The sequence below is a fragment of the Bicyclus anynana genome, chromosome 15 (assembly GCF_947172395.1).
Source record: "Bicyclus anynana chromosome 15, ilBicAnyn1.1, whole genome shotgun sequence".
NCBI lineage: Eukaryota > Metazoa > Arthropoda > Insecta > Lepidoptera > Nymphalidae > Bicyclus > Bicyclus anynana.
In genome coordinates, this window is record NC_069097.1 from 10,527,052 (window position 1) to 10,546,149 (window position 19,098).

The 19,098-nt window shown below is 37.7% G+C and overlaps 3 protein-coding genes across 5 annotated transcripts in view; 2 read left to right on the plus strand and 1 right to left on the minus strand.

The window, feature by feature from the left end:
- LOC112043167 (type 1 phosphatidylinositol 4,5-bisphosphate 4-phosphatase) overlaps positions 1-19,098 on the plus strand; it is a 63,909-nt gene that overhangs the window by 32,132 nt on the left and 12,679 nt on the right. The window lies entirely within an intron of this gene.
- LOC128198804 (uncharacterized) lies at positions 60-7,528 on the plus strand. 2 transcript variants are annotated; one of them, XM_052885878.1, is made up of 2 exons: positions 60-920; positions 5,100-7,528. In XM_052885878.1, exons 1-2 carry the CDS (start codon positions 755-757, stop codon positions 5,915-5,917), a joined length of 984 nt encoding a protein of 327 aa, XP_052741838.1. In that variant the 5' UTR covers positions 60-754; the 3' UTR covers positions 5,918-7,528. The 2 variants fall into 2 exon arrangements, with proteins under 2 accessions (XP_052741838.1, XP_052741840.1); XM_052885880.1 differs by having other exon boundaries at positions 61-899.
- On the minus strand, positions 7,520-17,719 carry LOC112043166 (U3 small nucleolar RNA-associated protein 4 homolog). Its single transcript, XM_024078463.2, has 11 exons — positions 16,860-17,719; positions 16,396-16,775; positions 15,857-16,038; positions 14,908-15,098; positions 13,997-14,152; positions 13,208-13,541; positions 12,485-12,665; positions 11,248-11,465; positions 9,851-10,024; positions 8,710-8,802; positions 7,520-7,665 (listed from the first exon to the last, which is right to left on the minus strand). Exons 1-11 carry the CDS (start codon positions 16,958-16,960, stop codon positions 7,549-7,551), a joined length of 2,127 nt encoding a protein of 708 aa, XP_023934231.1. The 5' UTR covers positions 16,961-17,719; the 3' UTR covers positions 7,520-7,548.

Consider the following 19,098-nt stretch of genomic DNA (forward strand, 5'->3'; position numbering starts at 1 on the left):
ACCACAATGTGTGCGTAAAGGATGGAGAATCCGTTAAATTGACGAATCTTTTGGCCGAAGGCACACTGGCGTGCACGACACATTAGGAACAGACCTCATCAACGACGGACGGACTCATAAACCTACATATCAAATTCTGCAACATCATCCATATATTCAAGAATAGAATCAAGAAGAAGCAAGAAAACCGAAGAAAGAAACCTGCACCTATAAAATATTATAGTCAGTATTCAACAAGTGGTCCTTCGAGTAAAGAAAAATCTTCGATTTTCAAGCAAATTCAAGATTCGAAAATTGGAAAACCAACGGTCTTCTATGCCGGCCTTTCTTCAGAACAGTGAGTCCGTTCCGATTTTATCTTATCCTGTCCTACTATCCTCCTAATCTTCTATTTAAGATTGCCTTATTTGCGATAGATAGGTCGCTTATTTCGGCGTAATACAAAATACTCGAACAAAATTTAAAAAAAAAAACGGTCATATTTTTGAATATTCATCACTTCGTTCATTTATTCATAGTCGTACTTCAATACACGTAGTAAACTTATTTTCAATAATAATTAAGTTTCTTAGGTCGTAAATTGACCTTAAGGGACAACAGTGTGTTTTTGCCCTTAGTCGCCCGCGGTCACGGTCAAGGTCATCGCCACCGCCCACCGGTGTCGCGTCTTTATTTACTAAGATTTATACATTTAAAATCAGTGAATTGACTACTATTAATGCATAGTTAACGTTTTAAATCCATATAAATAAAAATGTGTGATGCAAAAATCAAAGATTTAGTCAAAAAGCGTGGTTCGATTAAGTCAAGACTTACACAATTTTCAACATTTTTATCATTATTAAATAGTGGTGAACACCTAAGTGATATACAAATAAAGGAGTTAGAGTGTCGTTTTCGTAAGATCGAACAGTTATATGGTGATTTCGAAAGCCTGCAGTCAGAAATCGAAGCACTAACAGACCCTCCAGAGACGGCCTACCAAGATCGTGAAGCCTTCGATGGAATATACTTCAGGCTTGTATCCGAAGCTCAAGTGATGCTTAATTCACACCTGAGCACTCAGCGTCGCCGCTCTTCTTATGGTAGCGATCTGAGTGTTCAAAAGAGCGACAGATGCGAGCATGATTTTGTGAGGCTGCCCAAAATAGACCTGCCTCACTTTGATGGGGATTATCAGCACTGGCTCGAGTTCCGGGACACGTATTTATCCTTAATACATAACAATAAATCAATCAGTGATATAAATAAATTTCATTACCTACGTGCAGCTCTAAAAGGTACAGCTGCCTTAACAATCCAAGCGTTAGACTTTTCAGCGGGCAACTACCAGCTGGGATGGCAGTTGCTCACTGAAAGGTATGACAATGAACGACTCTTAGTGAACAATCACATACAAAATCTATTTAATATTGAACCTATACAAAAGGAATCAAGCAATATGCTACGGAACATGGTTGATATTACAAACAAAAACCTACGAGCCCTTGCAACATTAGGGCAACCTACTGATCACTGGGATACTTTGATTATATTCATTATGACTAAGAAGTTAGATTCTATTACTAATAGAGAGTGGGAAGAATATCGCAATGGACTTGGGGGCAGCCCAGTCTTACAACAATTTATAAAATTCATTACTAGTAGGGCTGATTTACTTGAAACATTACAAGACAAATACAAGCATAAAGGTATCATTTCAACATTTTCTGACACAAACAAAAATAAGGCACAAGTTTCTTACACAGATAACAACCAAAAAGCTTACAAGTGTCCTATGTGTTCTCAACCTCATTTCATTTTTAGTTGTGAAAATTTCAAAAAACTAGATGTAGCTTCTCGAATAAGAAAGGTATCTGAACTTAATTTGTGCCGAAATTGTTTGAAGCCCGGCCATGGGTTTCAGTTCTGTAAGCTTACCCACTGCAAATACTGTCGAATGAAACACAATACATTATTACATGACAGTACTAAAGAACCTACTGGAACCACAATAGCGTTGTCCACAGGTGTAACCCCAACATCACATATTCAAACATTTACATTATTATGTACAGTTGTGGTGCGAGTCCGAGATGTCAATAATAAACTACATACAGCACGGCTTCTACTTGATAATGGGAGCACAGCAAACTTTGTGACACATAGTCTTAGCAGAAAACTTAATCTATTAGTAAAGCCTGTTAGCTCCACAGTCAACGGTATCAATAGTCAGTCTTCATTAATATCAGAGTCTTGTGAGTTAGTGATTGAATCTTATTATGGTGGATACAAAGAAACTATTAGTTGTTACATGGTTGCAGAAATAACAAAATATTTACCTTCTTCTTACATTGATGTGTCGCACATCCCTATTCCTAAAAATATTCAATTAGCTGATCCGTCTTTCAATGTACCATCAGAAATTGATATTTTAGTTGGAGCCGAGGTCTTCTGGAATGTTCTTGGTCTAAGCGTCATAGACTTAGGCAAACACCAGCCAAAGCTCCGTGATTCAAAATTAGGATGGCTATTATCAGGCTGTCTTAGCAATAACAATGTACATCATAAAGAGGTATCGAACAATTTTTGTCACTTTGTTGGACAAAATGATGAAGCCTCTCTTACTCGCTTTTGGCAATTAGATTCAGTGTCATCTCAACATAGCATGTCTCTAGAAGAAAGGGCTTGTGAAAAAATTTTCAAAGACACCACTCGACGTGACAAAGATGGTAGATTCATAGTTACAATACCCTTAAAAGAAACACCAGAAGTGCTTGGAGATTCTTATAATCTTGCTAAGGTTCGTTTTCTTTCTTTGGAGAGACGATTAGACAGGGACTTGAATCTAAAAAACTTATACATGCAATTCATCAAAGAATACATTGATTTAGGTCACATGACTCTTACAAAAAACATAAAACATACTTCTAACACACCAAACATATACATTCCTCATCATGGGGTACTTCGAGATTCTACTACTACAAAGCTCAGAGTAGTATTTGATGCTTCAGCGGCCACTTCTAACAAAAAATCATTCAATTCAATTCAAATGGTTGGGCCGACTATACAAGATGACATTTTTTCAATTTTAATTAGATTCAGGTCACATAAACTAGTTGCATCTGCAGATATTGAAAAAATGTACCGTACTATATACATAGAACCAAATCAAAGGTCACTTCAGCAAATAATCTATAGATTTCATTCACATGAACCGTTACAAACCTACACACTCAATACAGTAACATATGGCACGGCATCAGCCCCTTATTTAGCTACAAAATGTTTAGTTTCTCTTGCGGATGAGTGTAAAAATGTGAAAGTTCAGCATGCAATCAAACATGATTTTTATGTTGATGATTTTTTGACTGGAAGTGACTCTATGGAATCTCTCATTACTGTATGCAAGGGTGTAAAAGACACTTTATCCTCTGCAAAAATGAATTTGCGGAAATGGCAATCTAATAGTCTTGATGTCTTACATGCAATCACTGACATAGAGAGTGATTCAGAGAAATGCCTCGATTTGAATATGAGTGACAACTCACCTTCAAAAACATTAGGTCTATATTGGGATTCAACATCAGACAACTTAAACTTCCTAATTGAAATCAATACAAACAAAAAATTAACAAAACGCAATATTATTTCTATTATCAGCCAAATTTTTGATCCCCTAGGACTTGTAGGTCCTTGTGTAGTAATGGCCAAACTTATTATACAAGCATTATGGATTAGCAAGTGTGATTGGGATAGTGAAGCTCCTGATGTCATTAAGAAAGACTTTTTAGATATTGCAAATTCCTTACATTTCTTAAATTCAATTAAAATTCCAAGATTTGTGTCATGTAGTAGCCCAACTCTTGTTGAGTTACACACATTTTCAGATGCATCAGAACGAGCCTATGGTGGATGCATCTATGTTAGAACCATAGATCATGAAGGATTAGTGAATGTTAGGCTCTTAACTTCAAAAAATAAGGTTGCTCCAATTAAACCTAAATGTACAATACCACGTTTAGAATTATCTGCCGCTTTACTTGCTACCAGACTCTGGAAAAAGGTAGTCAATGCTCTTACAATTAATATTCATCAGCACTGGTTTTGGTCAGATTCGACAATAGTATTAGGATGGTTATCTAGTTCCTCTTCACAAACAGTTCAGTTTGTCAGAAACAGGGTTGGTGAAATTCAAGAGACTACTAACGGTCACAAGTGGAATTATGTACCTTCAAAGTCTAATCCAGCAGATCTTGTCTCTCGTGGGGTGAAGGCTGATTCCATCAGCACAGCCGCTCTATGGTGGACGGGGCCAGAGTATTTACATGAGGCTATCATTAAAATTCCGGAAATACATAAAGCCCTGGACATTTCTACTTCTGACACATCACTGCATACATTCATACCAAAAAAGGCAGAAGACCATACTAATAATAGGATTCTTCATATTATACATAAGCATAGCAGTTTCAATAAAATAATTAGAATCTTAGCTTATGTAAAAAGATTCATACATAATTGTAGAACTAAAACTCAACACAATCATCTTACACTCAATGAAATCAATTCATCTCGCAAAATCGTATTACATCATGCTCAAAGGGAAATGTTCCTTGAAGAGTACAATTTATTAAAAAACAATAAACAATTGCCGAAACGTAGTAAACTAAATTCATTGTCACCTTTCTTAGATTCTGACGATCTCATTAGAGTAGGTGGGCGCTTAAGGAACTCATATTATTCATATGACGTCAAACATCCAATTGTGCTTTGCGCTAAACATCACATCACAAAAACTTTATTTCTATTACATCACAAAGTTCTTATGCATGCAGGACCTCAGCTTCTTTTAAGTAATATTAGACAAAATTACTGGACTATTGACGGTAGGAATCTAGCAAGAAAAACTGTACACGCTTGTGTTCGATGCTTTCGCTTCAAGGCCACTTCAGTCCAACCAATCATGGGTGACTTACCCAATGAGCGTACACATTTAGTATCGCCCTTTCTAACCACAGGTGTCGACTATGCCGGGCCAGTGCTGATACTAAACAGAAAGGGCAAAGGAAGCAGGCTCACAAAATCATATATCTGCGTATTTATTTGCTTCGCAGTAAAGGCAGTACACCTCGAGCTGGTAACCGATCTTACAAAAGAGGCCTATCTAGCTTGTCTGAATCGATTTACATCGAGGCGTGGAAAGCCGGAAACCATTTACTCTGACAACGCGTCCACGTTCATAGGTGCCTCAAATGAGCTCGCGCAGTTCCTCAAAAGCAGCGTAGACTACGTGCAAGCACAACTAGTTGAACAAGGTATTAACTTTAAATATATTCCAGCGTATAGTCCTCATTTTGGCGGTATCTGGGAAGCCGCTGTTAAGTCAGTTAAACACCATTTGCGCAGAGTGCTTTCTTTGACTCACTTTGATTATGAAGAAATGGCGACCTGCTTAGCGCAGATAGAGGCAGTTTTAAATTCGCGTCCCCTCACACCTTTATCCACAGACCCTTCCGACCTTTCCTATTTATCTCCATCTCACTTCCTCATCGGACGACCACTGTTAGCAACAGCACGGGCAAACCTCCTAGACAAAGAAGTCAATCGTCTCCAGCGATATCAACGAGTGGAGAAACTTCGTCAACACTTTTGGCAGAGATATTCGTTGGAATACGTTTCGTTGCTTCAAACTAAAGGCAAATGGAGGCAATCAATGGACAAACTAAAGATCGGAGCCATCGTCTTAGTAAAGGATCGCACACAGCCACCTCTTCTTTGGCTTATGGGTCGAGTCACAAACATCATTTACGGCGGCGACTCCATCGGCAGGGTGGCTCAACTGAACACGAAGAAAGGCATTATCACGCGAGCCTTCAACAACATATGCCCACTTCCCTTGGACGACATCAGCCCGGGGGGGAGCATGTTGTGAAACAACAAATAAATTTCAGAGGATAAAATACTCGACCACAATAACCTCATTATTATCATTTTATCCTCTGAGTAAAAGTACAATGACGTAAAACGTCATTTCATAACATGTCAAAATAAATAGACAAGAAAACAAAGTGACAGACGTCAATTCATAAAAACGACACACGACACATTAGGAACAGACCTCATCAACGACGGACTCATAAACCAACATATCAAATTCTGCAACATCATTCATATATTCAAAAATAGAATCAAGAAGAAGCAAGAAAACCGAAGAAAGAAACCTGCACCTATAAAATATTATAGTCAGTATTCAACAGGCACCGTTAATGAAATAGTTAACATGGTCTAATTTTTTAGAGAATGCTATTTATTTCGTCTATTTCTTTTACTGTCAAACCTAGTAGACTAGCGGGCTAATTCACTATCTTTGACTATGCTAGTTGAATTAAACGAAATTGAGATAATATCAAATGTGACCCGGTCCTTACTGGTGGACAGGGCCGGACCGTCCATACGGCGAACGGAGCGGTCGCTCCAGGCGCCAAATCCTAGGGGGCGCCGAAATGGTAAAGACAAGATCGAAAAGAAATTTATGTGATGAATTTACGTGCGCGAAAGGCGCCATAATTGGATCTCGCTCCATTCTAAAATTTACCTCGGTCCGGCGCTGCTGGTGGATATCCATAGATTTAAGGATCGGTCCTGGATATCATATTTAATAGATTATCTGTTCGTTAGATGATTTAATGATAATAAATTGGATATCTATATCTATACTTATAATAAATCTGTAGAGAGGTCAATTCTGTACATGAAATATATTTCCAAAATAACTATCAGGGGGTGATTAGTGGTCGATACTGATGCCAAAAATGCAATCAGTAAAATTTTTGTCTGTCTGTCTGTCTATCTGTCTGTCTGTATGTTCTTTATAGAAACAAAAACTACTCGACGGATTTTAACGAAACTTGGTACAATTATTCTTCATACTCCTGGGCAGGTTATAGTATACTTTTCATCACGCTACAATCAATAGGAGCAGAGCAGTGAAGGGAAATGTTGAGAAAACGGGAGAAGATACTCCTTTTTTCAAGCTCGCGTTCGCCGTCGTGTGGTAGGGTTAGGGGTAGCATAGGGTTAGGGTAGTGGTAGCGTAAGGATAGGTTAGGGGTAGGGGTAGTATTAGGGTTTCACACAGACGAAGTCGCGGGCGTCCGCTAGTTTATAATAAAACAAGCAATAAAACTACTTAAACTTAACTACTACTACTACAAACTTAAGCAATAATACAAACAATTTTTTCCGTCCATACCCTCGACACTAAAGGGGGTAGTGTATAACCAATTAAAGGACCAACAAACCTCCTGGCAACATGCGGAATCGCAACCTACATGCTTTTCTGAGTTCACAGAATGCGGTCCTCGAATTATGTACACTCAACACCTCACAGTGCCTGGTCTATAACACTCATGTTACAATGTCATTATTATCTTGGCATTCTCAACTAACTATTATCGATTTTTAAGTATGTGTGAAGTAAAAACTATTAATAATAATATACGTGTATGTGTGTGTGGAAAATAAAAACCACAAATTAATAGAACTGTTTTATTTACTGAAGTGTTACAAAGCATGTTTCTTACTACCTATACCAGGCGGTAACTGTGAAACTATATTTTCTGGCAAAATTTCCAATGTCACCGCTTCATCGTCCCCCAGCCAGTGGAAACCACTTAGGTACTAAAAGAAAAGAAACAATATAAATTAGTATTTTAAATTATATAATAAGATTTTAAATGTAGCATAATGTTTGTCAAATGAATGGGAGTCATAGACAGCTAGACCATAAGTTATCAACCCATATAAGGCTCACTGCTGAGCTCGAGTCTCCTCTCAGAATGAAAGGCGTTAGTCCAATAGGCGTTAGTCCACCACGCTGGCCCAATGCGGATCGGCGGACTTCACACACGCAGAGAAATAAAAAAGTTCTGGGGTATGCAGGTTTTCTCACGATGTTTTTCTTCACCGTTTGAGACACGTGATATTTATATCTAATATATATTTAATTTCTTAAACTGAAAAGTTGAAGATGCATGCCCCGGACCGGATTCGAACCCACACCCTCCAGAGTGTCAATGCCAATAGTCAACAGTTCATTTATTTCAATTAGACTTAGTTTACAAGCACTTTCGACAAGCGACAGGTAATAATATTGGTCTGAGAAGAGCCCACAAAAAACTCTAGCCAATCAGGTTTTGTCTTTTATAGATTATCACCATTTAACAATAGGTATATAAGTAGCCAGTTATTTTGACGGCCTCCGTGGCGCAGTGGTATGCGCGGTGGATTTACAAAACGGAGGTCCTGGGTTCGATCCCCGGCTGGGCAGATTGAGATTTTCTAAATTTGTCCAGGTCTGGCTGGTGGGAGGCTTCGGCCGTGGCTAGTTACCACCCTACCGGCAAAGACGTACCGCCAACCGATTTAGCGTTCCGGTACGATGCCGTGTAGAAACCGAAAGGGGTGTGGATATTCATCCTCCTCCTAACAAGTTAGCCCGCTTCCATCTTAGACTGCATCATCACTTACCATCAGGTGAGATTGTAGTGAAGGGCTAACTTGTAAAGAATAAAAAAAAATGTAATACATTTAATTTTTGTCGTTTATATAGATCCTTAACATTATATTACTTACAGTCAAATGACAAAAACAAAACTTGTGAATCTGACACTTATCAGAAGGTGGTTAAACTAAGTATAATAATTTAAGCTTGCAAAAATAAACCTTTAGTGGGATAACGTGAAGTCCTGTGGTTTGCAATTTTTTGAACCACTTTTGCTTTTTTTTGGGCGCTGACGGTTGTTCCTCGAAATCACTCTGAAATATAATAACAATATGTTATATTATTGATCTTGTCACTATGATTGATTCTTCGATTACGATAAAGTTTTGTTTGAAAGCAATATCAGGTGATATTGTACATTGGTCAAGCTTCGCTTTGACTTATTTGCAATTCTTCCCTATCCCTACCCCTACCTTATTCTACCCCTACCCCTTGACTCTTAAACGTTTGTATGGGAAATAGAAAAGGGCTGTTTTTATGGTTATCCCGGCAATCATTCTAATTTTTCTCACCTTTTAAAACTTCCCCATACCTCCACGAACATTTCAAGACCAAGATAAGATAAATCCGTTCAGCCGTTTTCGAGTTTTAGCGATACTAACGAAAAGAAATTCATTTTTATATATATAGATTGATATATCTAAAACTCGTTTGTCAAGGCATTACGGACCCCCTATAGCTCAACAGGGGCAAAAAAGCGGCCACACTCATAACCGAGAGGTTGTGATTCGATCCCCGCCTGCTGGATTATTATCGTAGGACTCTTGATACAGTATTTTAAAAATAGTTGGGAGGGTAATAGGAATATTGGTTATATTGAAAATACATGGTAAATATTCTAAAATACATCGTAGCGCAGTGGCATTCGCGTATGCAGGCGGCTAAGAATCGTGAAGTTTGGAAGTCCCTACTAAAGGCCTATGTCCTGCAGTGGACTCTTTCAGATCGACTGTCTAAATAGGTGTATTTTGCCCCACAGCATACACTATGTACGTCTCAAAACTTACGCCTAAAAAGTGAAAGGTGCGCAGAATAGGTTGCGCACAAAAAAACTTAACGCTGTCATTCGTTCATCGAATTTTACTGCCCATATTTTTTTCTTTTTATATGAAAAATCATTCTAAATCACTCCAATAAAATCAAAAAAAAACCCACAATGAGACGTCGTCCTGTAACACGAGAGCATCGCGCAGCGGGTGCGCGCTCCAATCAGCGTGGAGCTCCGCTTTGTTGGATGACGTCACTTGCTTATCAACCAAACTGTACTCCACTATCTAATACACGTATAGACAAAGAGCAAACCGTCGTGTTGTTGTCCAGCACCCACAGCGAGACATCGTCCTCCAACACGAGCGCGTCGCGCAGCGGGTGCGCGCTGAGCGACACCACGGGCGCCGTGCGCGCGCTCCATTCAGCGTGGAGCTCCGCTTTGTTGGATGACGTCACTTGCTTATCCACCAAACTGTACTCCACTATCTAAAATACGTACAGATAATTTATTTTTATTAATATCAGCCGATGGACTGCCACTACTGGACATAGGCCTCTTGCATAGACCTCTAAGTACAACGTTCTCGAGTCCAGCGGCTTCCTGCAATCCGCTTGATGTCCTTGGTCTACCTAGTGGGAGGTCGACCAACACTGCGCTGTCCGGTGGGAGATTATGTTGCCAGCGTTAATGATCTCTTTTACCCGCCAATAGATAGAGATGGCGGCACTTTTGATAAGTTCCGATTAGATTTGCTGTGTTCCTTTCTAAAGAGTATGGTTGCTGGTGAAATTATCTGCATATTAGGCTTAATACCTCATATTCTATCATGTTTCTCTTATACAATAAACATCAAAAAACACAATAAACGGTTCTTACCCCCTTACCTTAAAGGGTCAAACCGACCATATAGCCTAGTATGTGTGAAAAAGATATCTTGTAAGGACAAAAAGACATCCTTATCAGCCAATGGACGTCCACTGCTGGACATAGGCCTCTTGCATGGACCTCCAAGGACAACGGTCTCGAGCCGCCAGCATCCAGCGGCTCCCTGCAGTCCGCTTGATGTCCTTGGTCCACCTAATGGGGGGTCGACCAACAATGTGCTTTCCGGTGCGGAGTCGCCGTTCCAGATATTGCGACTAACAGCGGCGAAATTGTTTTAGTCCCATCCCTTTCGTCCCTACTCAGAAAGACAGCAATAATTTCGAATCTACGTCTATGTAGAGACGTAGATTCGAAATTATTGCTACTCTCGTTTCAAGATAATATGTCGGGGAAGGTATGTTAGGTTTTCACAAAACATCCTACTAATATTATAAATGCGAAAGTTTGTATGGATGTTTGGATGTTTGGATATTTGTTACTCTATAACGTCGCTATTACTGAAGCGAAAATTTGGAATGGAAATAGATTTTACTCTGTATTAACACATAGCCTACTTTTTATCCCGAAAAAATCCATGGTTTCCCGAGATTTGCTAAAACTGATGATTTTGATGATATGAATGTTTGTTACTCTTTCACGCCTCAACTACTGAACCGAATTAGCTGAAATTTGGTATTAAGATATATTATAGCCTGTATTAACACATAGATTACTTTTTATCCCGGAAAAATCCATGGTTCCCGAGGGATTTGTGAATAACTAAATTCCAAACACGGGCGTCCGCTAGTTTCAAATACATGCAAATAAAACAACATAAATATACCTTTTGATCAACATACACCACAATGAGGGTTTCTCGTCTATCGTCTATGGTAATAGCAGAGAGCACACAGTGATACTTTGGCAGTGTTACGTAGAATTCGAATTTCTTCGCTTTCTTTATCCAAACAGCAATACGTCCCATAGTATCGGCGGCCACTATGTACGATGTCGGCGTTACTTTCGATACAACGAGGTGTAATATCGATTTTGTTTTTAGATCTGGAATACAAAATAAACGTGCTTTTAACATATTAATGCTGAAGTATCTATTTGTGATTAATAAAACAAAATAACTGTGTTTACTCAAATGTTTACAGTTATTTACACGATACTTTAGGCACACATTTTTTTTTAATTTTTGTGTGTATGTTTGTCCAGGCTAAACACTGGAACAGCTGAACAGATTTTAGTGATGACGATGATCACTGGAAGATAGAGAAGATTATTGAGCAGCATATCGGCTATTTTTTATCACGTAACAAATCCATGGTTGTGTTGTGGGATTTGTGAAAAACTAAATTTCGCGGTCGGCAAAAAAGTCCGGCGTCGTCTAGTTTGTTAATATAATGCGTTAATACATAAAATTTAATTAAATTTCCTGAAAATATCATAAAAAAATATTATATTGAATAATAACCGAATACCTAATTACGCTAAAGAAGTATTTTTACCTGATTTTGAACAAACTTTGAAAGAAATAAAAAAGAAAGGTTCGATCCCCGGCTTGGCAAATTGAGGTTTTCCCTACTCCTTAGGGTCAGCGCAGACAGAGAGGAATAATCTCGGGCATTTTCTTTACGGATCGAGCATGCTCAAGTTTGCGAGCGACTTCACATTGAAAGTCCTTTTCATGAAAGAAGTCCCGCAGCTAAAACCTGAACTACAATTGCAAGACGCTGTGTCTTGCACAAATGACATTAAGACCGCCATTACCAAATGACAATAAGCGCCTTAAAGACGCGCCGCGTCTGGGGGACTTCTTTCATGAAAAGGACTTTACGCGTAGGACGTGGGCGCCGTTTCGACGCGCGTTTCTTCGAGGACGCGTAAGGTTGAAACATTTTTGCACTTTAGTGGAATAATTTTAAAGTGCGTTAATAAAATCATCTCCGCTGCGCTCCGTTCTGTCTGCGCTCACCCTAACAAGTTAGCCCGCTTCTATCTTAGATTGCATAATCACTTACCATCAGGTGAGATTGTAGTCAAGGGCTATGTTTATTCATTAGTAGTTCACTTACATTTGTCACAAGCAATGGTCTGGATGACAGTGGCCCCTGCCTCAGGGTCCACCTGCAATATCTTCAGTTCTCCGCTACAACAAGCGACCAACGTCCTGGAGTCAGCAGTGAAGGCCACACGGTCGCAACATGTTATACCGCTGATTAGGACTTTCGTTAAAGATATATTGCTTTCGTCATCCTGGAATATATTGAGAACTGGTAAACATTAATACTAAATCAATAAAGTGTGGGCTTCATAGTCCACCCTTTATTGATTTACTTCATATACTAAGATACACTGGTTTCTCGCAACCCATGGCAAGTAGGAAAAAAATCGATTGACAGTATGTAAAGTAAAATATACGTCATGATTTGAATTAAAGCCAGATATTATTAAATCTCTTTGTAAATCTATTCATACTCATAAGTACACAGTTTAAAGAATTTGTAATAAATGTTATTTTAGGAAACTGCCAGCAAAAATGCAATTTTTTTTTATAAAATAGTGAAGCATAGATAAGTTATATATAGTTTATGCAGTTCTATGTGAACTACACTGTCACTTTGGGACTCAACTCTTTAAAAAAAGAGCTGAGAGAGCTTTAGGGTAGGATAGGGGTAGGAAAGAAGAGCACATATATGAAAATATGAAATTAAATGAAAATTTAAAATGATGACATTCCCATATGAATGGAATACTGATGATACAGTTAATAACTAAGTGTTAGGAGATATACTTACACATTCCAACTTAAGCATTCTTATATGACTCTCTGTAGAGTACACCACTAACTCCCCACTGGGCGACAGTTCGCAGCATTTTATTTGTTTCTTGCCTTTAGCCTGTATTGATACAAGTTTCAATGGCTGTTCTGTCAGTTTTAAAGTCTGCTTCTGTTTCTTGTCATGCCTGTCTATCTCATTAGGGGCTATAACCTCAGTGTCTTCCTCCAGCTGAGTTCTGGTATTTTCTTGTTTTATTTCTTTTTTAATATTAGTATTATTTAAAATTACATTTCCATTCTTGTTCACTGCATACGAACCTAGCTTCCAAACTTCAAGATAGTTGCTGTACCTGTAAAATTTATGGTTCTTTGTAATTTTCAATGTTTAAAAGCTTTTCAACTACTTTTTTCACAATATCTATACTACGATTATAAAGCTGAAGAGTTTGTTTGTTTGGTTGAACGCGCTAATCTCAGGAACTACTGGTCCGATTTGAAAAATTCTTTGTGTTAGATAGCCCATTTATCAAGGAAGGCTATAGGCTATATATTATCCCCGTAGTCCTACGGGAACGGGAACCACGCGGATGAAACCGTACGGTGTAATTGTTTGTTCATAATAGACTTCTAAACTATGTAACCTATTTTAATTCCATTTTCACATAGTGTGCACTTTGTTCCAACTTGAAAAATATGGTAGGGTAGGAGTAGGGTAGGGGTAGGGTAGGGTAGGTTTTAGGGTAGGGGTAAGGAAGAAGTAAGTGCATATAATCCGAAATGTGACTAGGTTTGCTAGTTTACATACCTTAATAATAACAACTTTTTTCCAGCACAAACAGATGATCTTGGATATGGAACCATAGGAGGTATTCTCATAACCCATTTTGGTGGATAACTTGAAAGTGTTAAATAACCGTCTGCTCCAACTGATATTAATTTTTCACCATTTATTGCAAGGGCTCTATAAATAAAATTAAAAAAAAAACATTTTAATGTTGTTATTAATGGTGGTAGATTGCTCTTCTGTTCTTTCACAAGTAGAAGCAGGGCACCCTCTACCTAACAAAGTAGACTGTATAATAAAGTACTGACTTGGATGATAGTTGGTATAGAGATAAATTGAACCTTGGAGCAGAACACAGGAAACATTTTATCCTGAAAAAACCCATTGTTCTTGTGGGATTTGTAATACAAAAGAATTTTACACAAAATAGTAGGGTAGTTGACTCATAAAATTTAATTTAAACAATATTAATTTTGTGTAATACATGGAAAAGGGTCCAAAATATCGATACTAATGAATAAAAGGATTTCATCGAAAACTTAATTTAAAAATTATGGATTTATTAAATATTTCGAAACATCAAAAACGTCGTCCATTTTGTGACGTCACAATGTTACTTGATGTTTACTACTAAAGGAATAAACCAGTTATTAACTAATAATTTAGTCAAACACTCTATTTCTTTGGTTCATTTAAGATTTAGTGTTAATGTGACATTATGAAACAGTTAAAATATAGACCATCATGGCCAATAGCATTTTGGTTTGTATCTCATAATTAAGTAAACAATATTTAAAAATTAAAATTCATGTATTTATGTCTCAAAAAAATATAACATTTTTTTTCAATCTAGTAGAACACTAAGATCTTTTAAAAAAAGTGTCAATGAGCCTATTGCTGGTGTCCTCAAGTATATAAGTTATAAAACACACCTGACGTCATGTTCGTGTATGTTCCTCTGTACATTTTTTACCCAATTAGCACTGGTCTGTTTGTTCGAGCCACTCTTCACTTTCACAAACTGTACAATGACCGGGTCCACTCCACTTAAGTACATGCTGTTCTCGTCATCTGACACAGCTATGCATAGTATATCACGCTTGTGAGTTGTGTATGATTCTATCTGGAAGATTACATGTATTTTTTTATTATACAAAATAATCAAAGTCATGGGCAAACAAAAGCACATGTTAACACACAAAGCAGGCCAAACCATTCACAATTGAAAACTGATATAGGACTAATAGCAGGGCACTGTCCATTAAATAAACAACTTTTGGTTTTAGATATAACTGTAAACTTCTGTGCAGAGCATCTATGGAGGAAGAAACACAGATACATGATATGCTTAGATGCAGGGGAGTATCAGAACAATAAACAGTCTACAATGGCTCAATAGCAATACTGTCTTCATGAGGCAATCAGTAACCTGGGCTGCCCGCTAAGCTTCTATAGCAGACTGGGATGGCTTGTCATCCAGTGGGAACAATGTGGCACAATAGATAACATTATGACCAAATTCAGAAAAGGCAACATAAGCATAAGATACACAGCACAACATATCTCTAAATGAGGGAAAATATAGCTTTCCCTTTTGTTGCAAAAGGGACAAGAGAGAGAGATATATTTTAGTCTGCCACTGTTGTTCGACATTTTGTCTTTCTCTCTTCTCAAGATATCTTATAGTGCACATCATAGGTCTATGGAAATATACTCAGAGGCACTATTATCCGCCCACTTTAATATACTCCCATCATAATAAAGTGGGTGGTGAAGCAGCCTTTGAATATATAAGAATTATATTATTATAATAACATTTTACTACATATTAGAGATTGTAAAAGATAAGTGATTAAACGTTTAATTTACTAATATGACTACCTGATCGCCCAAATTGCTATCCCAGAAAGTAAGTCTTCCATATCTGTCACCAGAGACCACAACACCATCAGACAGTACAGCCAGGCACCACACAATGGTCTCCTTGCCTCTTCTGGCCACAGATATCCTGCAGGTTGCTTGCCCTGTCTCCACATTCCAAACTCTTATAGAATCTATAGAACCTAAAATAGTTATTTATTATGCAGGCAACAAAATTAATTTTTACAGTGATATGGAATACTTAATTAAAATGGCATTATCCTTCCTCCAGCTACCTGGTCCGACAACATCAAGAAGGTAGTGGGAAGTGGCTGGATGAGGAAGGCGGAAGATTGTGTGTGGTAGTGCGCTCTCTGAAAAGCCTATGTCCTGCAGTGGAAGAATACAGGCTATTGATGATGATGATAAAATACTGAGAAAGCACAGGATTATAAGATTGAACTACAAGCTAAGTGAGGAATTAAAAAAAACGAATTCCCGAGTATAGTGAGGAATTTAAGGGCACCAGATGAGTATGAGGCAGTTAGAGTACAGCTTACCTGTGGCTAATATATTTCCTGGTTGGTCAAATTTACAACATATTATCCTTCCTTCTTGCTTATCAAACAATTTTCTATAAACAATTTCATCATTTTCAACTGAATATAGATTAACATAGCCCTGTTCTGTTCCCACTGCCACCAACTCTTTGGCAGAATTCACATCAAGACACCATGCAGCGTACCCTGTTAGCATTACAGTGTATTTTATACTCAATTTGTCAGTATCCCATTCGACAAGAGCACCGCCCAGTCCTGTTGACAATAACCTCTCATTCACCCAACCTAAAGCTTCAACTGAAGTGTTTTCAACCCCCGGTATACATTTGATGAGGTATGGAGCGTAATTTAAGTCCCATATCTCAATAGATGCATCCTGCCTGCAAGGAATATAATAGATTTTACCATGTTTTATTCAAAAAATAAGTTTTATTTCGATAAATGCGTTTAGTAATAGAAATTACCTGGCTAAAGCTAGAAGTTTGTTGCTTTTATTGAATGCAACACAATTCACTTGCACTGGTTTAGGATTGTAATATCGCACTCTATGAAGTTTACAAGCCATTTCTGTATTAAGATTTACAATTATTAGCAAAAATCAAAAACAAATAATAAAATATTAAAAAATTGATTTAGGAAAGCATGGCAATGTTTTGACTGCTTTGTAGAGGTGAGGCGTATATACTGGAGCAGGTCTTAACACTAGGTTTGTTGGAAGACGTATGGCGTACGAGTACGGAGCAGGGACTTATACACGTATTAAGCGTATTTAGAAGTACCGAGTACCGAGGAGCGCAAGACGTCAACAGAGTGCGAGTCCAATACTCGCAAATACTCTAACGGTCCAACCAATGCGGGGACGTGTTCAGAGACGCGTTCGATTAGTAATGTGTGAGTGAGAGACTTCTATCAATGCCGAAAGAAAATAGACTTTGTTGTCTAGACATAAGACCGGTTTTTCAACGCAATAAACACTTCATACTCCAACAGACAAAACATCGCGAGAAGCGTTCCCGGACGCGTTCGTTTAAGAATGTGTGAGTGACGTCCCATTGCCGATGAAAAATTGTCTTTACTTTATCAAACATAAGACCGATTTTTTAACGCAGTATACACTTAATACTCTTAATACTCCAATATTTGGAGTCCCTGATTTTAATCCTTATTTTAAAAACATAATGTTTATTTGTTTTAGTATGATTATTTATCCGCTAAAGTAACAAGTTAATGTAACCCGACAGTATCATGAGGTAATATTAAAAGAAATAACTAAATAATAAAATTAAATTGAAATTTTGAAATTAATGACTGAAATATTTTTGTTTGCAAACTTTTTTCTTTTTTTTGTGGATTACAAAAACCAAAAATAGTTGAAGAAACCAATTGAAAAAAACAAAATAAAACACAAAAATGATTTTCTGTTACCCGGGATCGAACTCAGGATTCAATTTTTTTGTACCTTGCGTACATACCACTAGTCCAAATGACTTAGACCTGTGTCGATCGCGAATGATCAAATCTCCGACACCCGATCACTACTTGTGCGTGAGTAATTGGGTCGCGGACGTTAAAAACACCCGATCTTATGTGACCCGTTTGGTGACCCGCCCGGGCGCAGACTCGATTAAAAGATCGAAAGGTTTTTGTTTACCATACTAAATTGAACTTTATTTTCATTACAATAACTCTCAAATCTGTAGATCTCGTGAATAATCGGGTCGCGGACGTCTAAAACACCCGATCTTGTGATTCATATAAAAACTCGATCACTCGACCCGACCACGCTAAATTGAACTTTATTTTTAAAACAATAACTCTCAAATCTGTAGTTCTCGTGAATAATCGGGTCGCGGACGTCTAAAGCACCCGATCTTGTGATTCATATAAAAACTCGATCACTCGACCCGACCACGCTAAATTGAACTTTATTTTTAATACAATAACTCTCAAATCTGTAGTTCTCGTGAATAATCGGGTCGCGGACGACTAAAACACCCGATCTTGTGAGACCCGTTTGGTGATCCATATAATAAACTCGATCTCTCGACCCGACCACACTAAATTGAACTTTATTTTGATTGTATTAGTGTTATAAATAATTATTTGGCTCGATTGCTTATAATGTCGAATCATCATTCGCAAGTACAATCTGTAGTTGTCTCTTTTATTCGTATGTAAAGGAAGATATGTATTACTCTGTATTTATGAGTTTCATCGGCTTCATCTCGGGGCTTGTAAAGATATCATTCTCTATTCTGTAGTTGATAATGATGATGACTTGAGTGGTAAATTCGTAAGGAATAAAGTCTAAAATATATATGTAGGTATGTATTACTTTTAGCAATAGTTTTATCTATATAATATTTAATAACTTTAATTATTTACATTTTTTTATCTATATTCATAAAAACATAAAATGAAATTTCCCATTTTTCGAATGTAAATTTAGACGATGACTTAATATTATTGTATCACCACGCAAAAGCCATACAATTACAAACCACAATATTTATTTAACTGATAGTAGGCATAACTTTGTTTTGAATCCGTCGGTCAATCAAAGGATCGGGTTCCGGTTCGGGTCTTACGGCGGTTCAGTTCAAATACCTACCTACTTCAAGCCGCGTCGCAACGATACACAAAACCCAAACAACCCGTGACCCGAATGATCGAAATGATCGAATCATTGAGACCCGATCTCCA